Raw genomic sequence first — 10087 nt, forward strand, 5'->3', positions numbered from 1 at the left:
TGGCCTCTCCCGTTGCGGAGCACAGGACACGAAGGCTCAGCGGCCATGGCTCACGGGCCCAGCCGCTCCACAGCATGTGGGATCTTCCCGGACCGGGGCATGAACCTGTGACCCCTGCATCGGCAGACGGACTCTCAACCACTGCGACATCAGGGAAGCCCTGAAATTTTTCATTTTTAAAGTGTTTTATTTGGGGGGTAGCATACACTTATAAACAAGAAAGGTCCTCTTACCTGTATGAGTTCGAACATGCTGAACATAATTGTTTTTTCTGTCTGAAAAATAGTTGCATTTTCCACATGTGTATACTTTCCTTGGAAAATGGTTTCTCAAGTGTTTCCTCCAGTGATATTCGCTTACTGTGGTGTACGTGCAAATGATGCACTTGTAGACTCGCTCATTGTCCCCGGCTCGGGTGTGGTGTTTCAGGTGAGCAGTATAGTGATCATAGCGATTGGTATTGTAGCCGCAGCGGTCACAGCGAATGGGGCCCTTGGAGAAATCTCCCTCTTCCCCGGTGGAAGAGCCACATTCCCTGGCTTTGGCTTGCTTCTCTGCACTTTCCTCCACAAAAAATTTCTTGGCACTATGAACTCGGATGTGATGCACAAACTGTTCTTCAGATTCTGCTTCATACTGGCATGGTTTACAGCGAAAGGGCTTGGTCTTCAAGTTCTTGCATTTGTCCTCTGCTACAGGTGTTTCCCGAGGAAGATCTTTATTTGCGCTGTACGGTTCTGAGGCAGCTGACACCTCAAACACAGGCCGCGGTTGCACAACACTGAGTTCCAAACTCTCCAGTTCCATGTTTTCCAGCCCACTGGGCTCGCCTTTTACCTCAGGAGACTCCTCAAGTCCTTCTCCGTCACTATCTGAAAAGTTGTTCTCCCCAACAGGCATCAATTCTGCCATCTGTCTTTCTTCGCCAACCAGGTAATCACAGCAGCCGCCGTTTACTTCCCCAGTTAAGGCCACATTTGCCAACATGATGAGCTGAGGCGCAGCCAGTTCAGCTCTGGAGAGATCAGGCAAGTCATACATGTCGTTAGGCAAGGCCATGCCCATGGTGCCACTGCCGGTGAACAGACCTCCTCCTCCGGAAGACTGCCCCATTACCTGGGTGGCCATAACGGTGTTCTGCATTCAAAACAAAACAAATAACACGAAAGCACCACTTTAAACACAACTTTTACTGGTCTAAAACCACAACATCACTGTAATTCTTCGTAATTTAAAAAAAATACATTTTCCCATATAATCTTTAAACTCAATCAGCCTCATTAACTACTGAAAATAAGCCTTTACAATATTTCTGTAATTCCAAATTCTCTTTACTGCAGTCATCAAAAAAATTTCTATGACCCCCTACAAAAAATTCTATCAAGCGTTTGACACAACTCATCCATCAACTAGGTTTACCACTAGTGTGCCTTCCCTCAAGCACTTTTAATTTCTCTGGTAGAAAAATATAAGTAACCTTCATTTTTAGTGTTAATTAAAATTATATTTTATATTCCATACATGAATTCCATACGTAAATTCCAAACATGCTGTCCTCCCATCTCCTGCTTCAACAGCTTACTGGTCTGAATCAGAAAGGGGAAAAATTCAAAAGCCAACTGTGCACTTATTAAGTATAGTCTGGAAAGTAGAAGCCTGTAATAATTGGCCAGTGGATTAAATCTCATATGAACTCAACTACCTCCAAAAGAATAAACTACAGTTGACCCTTGAGCAAGGGGCTAGGGGCACTAACTCCCTGGTGTAGTCTTAAATCTGAGTATAACTTTTGACTCCACAAAAACTTAACTATCAACAGCCTACTGTTGACCAGAAGTCTACCGATAACATAAAGAGTAGATTAACACATACTGTGCAGGTTACATGTATTATATATACTGTATTCTTACGTACTGTATTCTTACAATTAAGTGAGCTGAGAAAAGAAAATGTTATTAAGAAAATCAGGGGCCTCCCTGGTGGCACAGTGGTTGAGAGTCCGCCTGCCGATGCAGGGGACGCGGGTTCGTGCCCAGGTCCGGCAAGATCCCGCATGCCGCGGAGCGGCTGGGCCCATGAGCCATGGCCGCTGGGCCTGCACGTCCGGAGCCCGTGCTCCGCGGCGGGAGGGGCCGCAATGGTGAGAAGCCTGCGTACCGCAAAAAAAAAAAAAAGAAAGAAAATCAAAAGAGGGGCCAGGCCAGGCTGGGCTGAGCGGGAATAGGAGACTCAACCCCAGCACCCATGACCGTGATTTTCCAGGTGATGCCTGTGATTCTTGACGCCTTCATTTATCCAACACCTTCCGAGGCCTGGCCCTGGGATGCAGCCTGGCAATAATCAGCTCAGTCTCTCCCTTTGAGGGCTGACAGCATAGCAGCGATACATCATCCTGATAAGCCTATTGACTCACCAAAGTTGTGACAAAGTAGCCTGCAGAATAGGGAGCTAGTCCTGGGGTTCTGGGCCCGCTGAATCCTGCTTATCTATGAAATGCAGTTAACACATCAGCTGGACCTATTTCCCAAACACAGGGTGACCCTTCTGTTATTTAATGATGTAAAAAATGCTTGAGAATAAAGGCCATGGAAGGCGACATTGATGGCTCGTTAATAAACCCTACAGTGACTGTCGATCCATTTCAGATACTTGTGGCAGCAAACAAAGCAGTTCACCTCTACAAACTGGGAAAAATGAAGACAAGAACTCTATCTACTGAAATTATTTTCAATCTTTCCCCAAATAACAATACTTCAGAGGCCTTGAAAAAATTTGGTACCTCGGCAAATGACACATCAATTCTAACTGCTTATACTGAAGAGGGGGAAAAACAAATAAATCAAGAAGACCTAATATCTCTGATAGAAGGTCAAAAGTTTCTCTGAAAAATCTCCCAGAAATAACACATATTACAGAAGTCAAAAAGATATATGAACTATCTTCACAGGAAGAAAGTATTGGGACATTATTGGATGGTATCATTTGTAGAATGTCAACAAAAGATGTTCTGTGAAATGGGGACTTCTCTGGCAGTCCAGCGGTTAGGACTACGCGCTTCCAATGGCGGGGTGCGGAGGCGCGTGGGTTCAATCCCTGCTCGAGGAACTGAGATCCCACATGCTGTGCAGCGTGGCCAAAATATAAATTGGAAAAAAAAAAAAAAGATGTTTTGTGAAATGACAGAAATATTAAAATTTTTCAGCACTAAAAAAAAGAAAATCATAAGTGAAAATATATTTAAAGTACTGTATTTATTGATACCATAAGTTTGTGTACAACATGTGTATAAGACATCCATCTTGTCTTATACGATACAAAATACTGTTGATGTTAAACATATTACTAACACTAGACATCAAAAATATGAAAAAGAAATTCATACTTATTTACAGGTATAACATTTATGCATTGACAACAAAGAAGCAGCAATATGATTGCTTTATGGTAACCTAATACCATCAACACGATTGCATCCCGGTAGTCTAGTGTACATGCAAATGAATCTTTATTAAAATTTATGGCATATAGTATTACAGTTATGTTCATCATACAGCATTGGAAATGTCACATTTTTTTTAAAAAGCCACTTACCTGAGATGACAGGCTGATACATAATTTGACCAAGTAGGAGAGAGAAAGGCATACTGTATGGTACTATAACTTTTGAAAGCAAAGTTACAAAACGGTAGGAAAACTAACACATAATTAATTTTATATTAAATATCAGTCACCTCATACCAATGTAAGGATAGGCTATCCACGTCAATACAGGTTTTGCACACCATGTTCTACACAATGAACCTGTAGGCGATAAAGATGATGACACAATAACGTCTCAGGGTTCTTGCCATAAAGTTACTAGATTTTCACAAGACACTCACACACAACAGATTAGTTCATTAACTGTACAGTATGATGATTATTTACTATTCATTAAGTGGAAGTGGATCATCGCAAAGGTCTTCATCCCAATAGTTGTCATTCACACTGAGTAGGTTGAGGGGAGGAAGAGGAGGGGTTGGCCTTGCTGTCTAAGGGGTGGAAGAAGTGAAGGAGATGAAGGGTAAGGCAGGAGAGCCAGGCACACTCATGTAACTTGATGGAAATACATCCTAATTTTTCTGTCTGACTTTTTTGCTTTTTTTATTTCTCCTAAAATGTTTCCATGTGGTACCAATCCTTCCACGCTTTGCTTTAGTTTTAGTGCCTGTATCACAGAAGGTCCATGCTGTGAAAGGAGTCAAAAACAGTCTTGAATAATCAGAACCCTTCGGTCAGATTGTCAATTTGTTTCTGACACTGCTTCTTCTGCATCTTATTCCTCATCACCTGGCGCTGGTTCCAAAGCACTCATCTCCATCAAGTCATCTTAATGCCTCTGATGTGTTTATTAGCTCTTGAATTTCTCCAAGATCCCTATCTTGACACCCTTCACCCTCCACCTTTTTTCTTTTTCATTTTGCCATATCCAGAATCTCATGATTTCCTTGATTGGCTCTGTTGTAAATCCTGTAAGTCATGCACAACATCTGGACACAGTTTTCTCCAGCAGGAATTTACTGTTTGGGGCTTGACAGTCTTCACAGCTTTTCCTATAACAACAGCCAACTTCAATCATGTAATCCTTCCAGACTTTCATGATGTTCTATCAGGGTTCCCCTTCCACAGCACTGACAATCTTTCCATAGACTACCATGTGTAATGAGCTTTAAAGACTCCCTAATCTAGAGGCTGAATTAGAGACAGTTCTGTCTGGGGGAAAGCAGACCACTTCAACATCATTAATGTTGAACTCATGGGGTTCTGGGTGGCCAGGGGTATTGTTCAAATCAAAACTACTTTAAAAGGCAGTCCCTTACTGGCAATGTATTTCCTGACTTCAGAGACAAAGTATCAATGGAATCAATGCAGAAAAAGGGTTCTCATTGTCCAGGCCTTCTTGTTGTACAACCAAAAGACTGGCAGCTGGGGACTTCCCTGGTGGCACAGTGGTTAAGAATCCACCTGCCAATACAGGGGACACGGGTTCGATCCCTGGTCTGGGAAGATCCCACATGCCGCAGAGCAACTAAGCCCGTGCGCCACAACTACTGAGCCTGCGACCTAGAGCCCGCACACCGCAACGAAGAGTAGCCCCCACTCACTGTAACTAGAGATAGCCCACACGCAGCAACGACGACCCAACGCAGTCAAAATATATATAAAATAAATAAATTTTAAAAAAAAAGACTGGTGGCTGGTGTTTATGCTTTCCCCTCAAGGCTCGGGGGTTAGCAGCTTTATAAGGGCAGTCCTGATCCTAAACCCCACTGCATTTGCACAAAACAGAAGAGTTAGCCTAACCCCTCCTGTCTTAAATCCTGGTGCTCATTCCTCTTCCTAATAAATGTCCTCTCATTTTTTTCCATAATAGGGCACTTTTGTCTGCATTAAAAACCTTGAGACTTGTGGTTGCCAAGGGGGAGGGGGGGGGTTGGGAGAGGGACAGAGTAGGAAGTTGGGGTTAGCAGATGTAAGCTATTATATATAGAATGGATAAACAAAGTCCTACTGTATAGCACAAAGAACTACATTCAATATCCTACGATAAACCATAAAAAAGAATATTAAAAAAAGAATTTACATATATGTATAACAATCACTTTGCTGTACAGCAGAAATTAATACAACATTGTACATCAACTATACTTCAATTTAAAAAAAAGTCATTGAGGAAAAAGAATAGCAGCCTGAACAGGTTTTTTTTTTTTTAACTGAAGTATAGTTGATTTACAATGTTGTGATCAACGACTTTCTTTTAATATTTATTTATTTATTTATTTGGTTGCACCAGGTCTTAGTTTCAGCTCTCCAGCTCCTTAGTTGTGGCATACAAACTCTTAGTTGCAGCATTCATGTGGGATCTAGTTCCCTGACCAGGGATCGAACTTGGGCCCCATGCACTGATCTTATCCACTGTGCCACCAGTGGATTGGGAACTTGTCTGCTGCGTCTTGATTGGCAGACACTACTTCTGTTATCTTGACATGTTTTAAGCTAAATCTCTTCCTAAAATTATCAAAACAACCTTTGCTGGCATAAAATTCTCCAGCTTTAGATCTTTCACCTTCCTTTTGCTTTAAGTCATCATATAATGACTTTGCTTTTTCTCAAATCATATTTAGAGTCCATAGGTATGCCTTACTTATAGCAATCCTGCACCAACGTAAAAACTGAATTTTTAATTCGAGATAAAAAGGTATTTCCCAAAACATGCAAGGTTTTCAGGCCTGCTGGCGTAGATGCAGTGATGACCTCACAAATTTCCTTTTTTTTCTTTTTTAACCATTGGTCCTTAGGGTCAATTCATTTATCTTGAAATGGTGGGCAACCTCAAGTGCGGATATCAATCTACCCCAGTACACATCAAACAATTCAACTTTTTCTTGTAAAGTCTTGACTCTACTCTGCTTCTGGGGAGCACTTCCAGCATCACAAGTGGCACTATGGGGTCCATGATGTTATTCAAGGTTTCTGGTATTGCACTGAACAGGATGAAAAATATGCGAGAACCGTGAGTGGTGACTTTTTATTGCCACACAATTTACTGGAGAGACTGCTCACGTGGAGATGATTACCTCACCTGGCATTTTAAGCAGATACTTGCAACACTTGAGCTCACCAAAATTAACAAGAGGTGGCCACAAAATTATTACATTAGTACAGTATGTACTACAGTTAATTTTAAGCAATTATGATTTAATAATGAATCTTTATGTTTGCATTTCTGTGAATGGCACTCGTGTGGTTGGTTATGAGTTTGTGTGCGTTAAGTCTTGATAAATTTTACCTTTTATTAGATTTTTGTTATTTTATGGCAGTAAATGATAAGAGACTAGTATCTACATATATTTTACATATTAATAACATCTATTTCCTAATTTTTTATATTAATAGGGTGCATGGTTCATCTGTTAATTTTTTCAAAATATTGCAAATCTCCAAAAAATTACAATATATTTCTTGAAAAAAAGCCACGTATAAGTGGACCCTCAGAGTTCAATCATGTATTGTTCAAGGATCAACTATATTATAAAAGTACCACTTAGTTTCTTTCCCTTTCTCTTTTTTTTTTTGTGATGACGACCTGTTAAAAAGTAAAAAAAAATTACGGACCTTTCCTCCTGTGAAAAGAGAAGTTTGGTGTATTTAAGAGATCACAAATCAAAGTAAAGAAACTTTCAAATCCCCATATAAAACAGCCGATCAAGTCATCTCCGCAATCAGCAACTTTCTTGCATTGCGCTTGACTTGGCTCACTTGCCTACTGGAGCCATTACAAGATCACCTTGAAAACATATTGGGCTTTTTATAAACCGTCTTCACACTTTACTTTCCAATCTAAAAGGTGTTATTCACAAATTAGGTGTTCTCCTGCAAAATAGGTGGCAAAGGCTAAAAAAAAATGTTAAACCCAAAATACAAAAAGTAATCCTGTCTCACCCAAGTGCATAAACACAAACCGGTTGAGTCACAGGTACCAACAAAAGTTGGAATCAAATGCCATCACACAAAGCAAACGCTGTCCAAGGGTTTAACAGCCCAGACTACTCGGTAATTTCTAATTCTTCCCAAACCCTAACTACCATCCCCAAAGGGATTTTAACGTTGGTCGGGAAGACTGTCCAAGCACAGTCCGAAAGCCCAACGTGCTACGCGAATTCCTACGTGCTGCTGCCACCAGAGCCTGCCTCGGCGGCGGCATTCCTAACTCAAATAGGCATTCGGCCATTTTCTCAAAATACGTACCAAACACAAAGCAGCTCTTTGCAAACTCGGGAGCTCTCGCTTCCTCTCGGCTCGGCCCGCTCACTGCACCACTGACACACCAGTTGCCGCCACACTCGTCCTGAACCTTTCCCTGGGCTCCCCAACACTAAAGACTGCAAGACGGGCAAACTCGGGGTGCCGCTGGGCCAGGTCAAGTCTTCCCCAGTTCAGGCTGCCCCCTCCTGGCCCGCGCGCCCGAGTCCGGGAAGAGGGAGGAAAGTTACCGCGTCGCCGCCGTCCCGGCTGCTCGCCGGCCCCAGCCTCGCCCTCCGCAGGGGGCCGAGGAGCCGCCGCGAGCGCCCTCCCGAGGCGCCGGGCCCCGAGCGCCGGAGGGGGCCCCCCGCGCCCCGGAAGTTTGCGGGTTCACTCCCCCACGGCGCCCCGCGGGACGCGCGCCCCGGCCCCGCCGACGGCGGCGGCTAGGTGGCCCCACGCAGAGGGCCCCGGCGGCGGGGCGGCCCGATCGCAGAAATCGCTGTCCAGCCCCATTGGCAGAACCACCCGAGCCCCAGGCTGACTCAACCCTCCCGGCCGCACTCAACGGCGCCTTCCGGCGAAAGGGAGAGGCCGCAGAGGGAGGGGGCGGGAGGACCGCCGGCAAGCAAGGAGCTGCGGCGGGACCTGGAGCAGGAGCACGAGAGGAAGTTTCAGAACTAGGGCCCCAAGCAGCTCCGCTCCTGGCCTCAGGACAAGACTCCCAGGGACGCCCGGGCCCGCGCGGAGGCGGCGGCCCGGCCTCAACTGGGGAGGGGGTCCCGGCGCCGCGCCGCTCCCCACCAACGCCCCCGGCCCAGCCCCCGGACCGCGACGGTGTAACCCGATCCCGTTCAGCCGCCAGTCCCCGCCCGACGCGGCCGCCACCGCCGGAGCCACAGTATCTGCAAATCAGCCCTGGACAGCGCCTCGCTCCGCGTCCTTCCGCGCCCTCCCCCTCCCGCGGCAACCGCCGCCACGACCGCCCGGCCGGCCCGCCGCCCCCACCCAACCGTCTCCCAGACCGCGCCACGCTTACCGGCCTTCCTGGGCGAGGAGGGGCGAAGACCCGCGTCGCCGCTCCTTCTCGGACTACTTTTCTTTGTTGCTGGAGTTTCGGGGGAGGGGAGGGAGAGGGCGGAAAAGTTGGACGCTGGGGCAGTCGAGGCCCGCGAAGACCCAGGAGAGGGGCTGCAGAGAGTGTTCAGGCCTCCGGCTCTCGCCCTGCCGTCCCGGCCGCCGCCGCCGCCGCCTGGGGCCCCGGGCCTCGGCGGCGCTTGCTCTGCTCCTGCGCCGTGAGCTCTCGGGAGCCGCACATTCCAGCACAGAAGGCTGCAACGCGCACCCGGCCCGCGCCGCCGCCGCCGCCGCCGCCACTCCCGGGACACGCCCCCTCCGCCTCCCGCGCGCGCCCGCGGGACACGCCCCCTCCACCACCCCCGCGCGTGGCCGCCTGGCGCGCCCCGCCCCTGGACGAAAGAGGTTGCTCTGGGCCCCGGCTGTGCTGGGGGCGCGCCAAGAGGTGGAGGTCCGTAATCTCCCCAGACCCCCAACTCTGACCCTTAGGTCTAAAGAGAAGAGCGCTCTGCTCCCATTCTTGATTTCCTTCATCAACTAACAACAGAAAAGTTATCCCCCAGCCCTGGAGTGCATGCACGAGAAAGGCGCTGTTAAAAGAAAAATCTACAGACTTTGACCATTCTCTTTAGAAGGACTGTCACCCGCCCTTTCAAGTCTAAAGCGCTCAAACATACCTTTCAGAATCTCTTCAAGTCTCCATCCATAGCCACCCTTAACCAATTAAGCTTTGTTTTAAGCTTCTTTAGAAAAAAACAAAAAAATTATATATATATATGAACTGATTGAGGTTTTTTTCTTACTGTTTAAAATTTGGAAGGCATATATATGTATATATGTAAGAAAAAAAACCTCAATCAGTGAGTTGTAAGAAGAAAATGTTTCGGGAAGATCGTGGACCCAAAATTCACGAATGAGGACAGAGGGAACAAGTCCCTAGACACAGAAAGTAGCAGGTCATTGCTGAACCTTCGAAGCACTATTTCAGTGTAGCAATTACCCTCAGATTATAGAGGGTAAAAAGGGTGTTAAACACATGGCGGCTGCTTCATGAGCAAGTGTCCCATAGTAACCTGCTTCCACGTTTATAAAGTGGGGTAACCATGCATGTTACCTGGTACATAGTAATATGCTGTAAAGGTAGCAGCAAGTACTAGGAGGCTTCAGAGTAGGAAGATAGTTTCTAACCAAGAGGATCTAGAAACTTCTCACCGTAGGTGATTATCCA

At 46.1% G+C, this 10087-nt stretch overlaps 2 protein-coding genes and 1 pseudogene across 5 annotated transcripts; 2 read left to right on the top strand and 1 right to left on the bottom strand.

Moving 5' to 3' along the window:
- Window positions 1–171: 171 nt before the first annotated feature.
- REST (RE1 silencing transcription factor) lies at window positions 172–8984 on the bottom strand. 4 transcript variants are annotated; one of them, XM_027102842.1, is made up of 3 exons: window positions 8822–8932; window positions 7789–7991; window positions 172–1137 (listed from the first exon to the last, which is right to left on the bottom strand). In XM_027102842.1, the coding sequence occupies exon 3, from the start codon at window positions 1126–1128 to the stop codon at window positions 187–189; it is 942 nt and encodes a 313-aa protein (XP_026958643.1). In that variant the 5' UTR covers window positions 1129–1137; window positions 7789–7991; window positions 8822–8932; the 3' UTR covers window positions 172–186. The 4 variants fall into 4 exon arrangements, with proteins under 4 accessions (XP_026958643.1, XP_026958644.1, XP_026958646.1 ...); XM_027102843.1 differs by lacking the exon at window positions 8822–8932 and adding an exon at window positions 3739–3801 and having other exon boundaries at window positions 7789–8797; XM_027102845.1 differs by lacking the exon at window positions 7789–7991 and having other exon boundaries at window positions 8822–8984.
- LOC113618746 (EKC/KEOPS complex subunit TPRKB pseudogene) lies at window positions 2494–3028 on the top strand (annotated as a pseudogene).
- LOC113619225 (basic proline-rich protein-like) lies at window positions 6486–9341 on the top strand. Its single transcript, XM_027104029.1, has 2 exons — window positions 6486–6553; window positions 7922–9341. The coding sequence occupies exons 1-2, from the start codon at window positions 6486–6488 to the stop codon at window positions 9339–9341; spliced, it is 1488 nt and encodes a 495-aa protein (XP_026959830.1).
- The last annotated feature ends 746 nt before the right edge of the window (window positions 9342–10087 follow it).

The sequence above is a fragment of the Aethalodelphis obliquidens genome, unplaced genomic scaffold (genome assembly GCF_003676395.1).
Source record: "Aethalodelphis obliquidens isolate GAN/ISIS:26980383/991018 unplaced genomic scaffold, ASM367639v1 scaffold6, whole genome shotgun sequence".
NCBI lineage: Eukaryota > Metazoa > Chordata > Mammalia > Artiodactyla > Delphinidae > Aethalodelphis > Aethalodelphis obliquidens.

Bases quoted from the DNA above. Each gene is read 5' to 3' on its own strand.
- REST (XM_027102845.1), bottom strand. From the start codon at position 1,128: ATGGCCACCCAGGTAATGGGGCAGTCTTCCGGAGGAGGAGGTCTGTTC.
- LOC113619225 (XM_027104029.1), top strand. From the start codon at position 6,486: ATGGGGTCCATGATGTTATTCAAGGTTTCTGGTATTGCACTGAACAGG. The intron at 6,554-7,921 runs GTGAGTGGTGAC...CCAACACTAAAG, and splicing joins ATGAAAAATATGCGAGAACC to ACTGCAAGACGGGCAAACTC.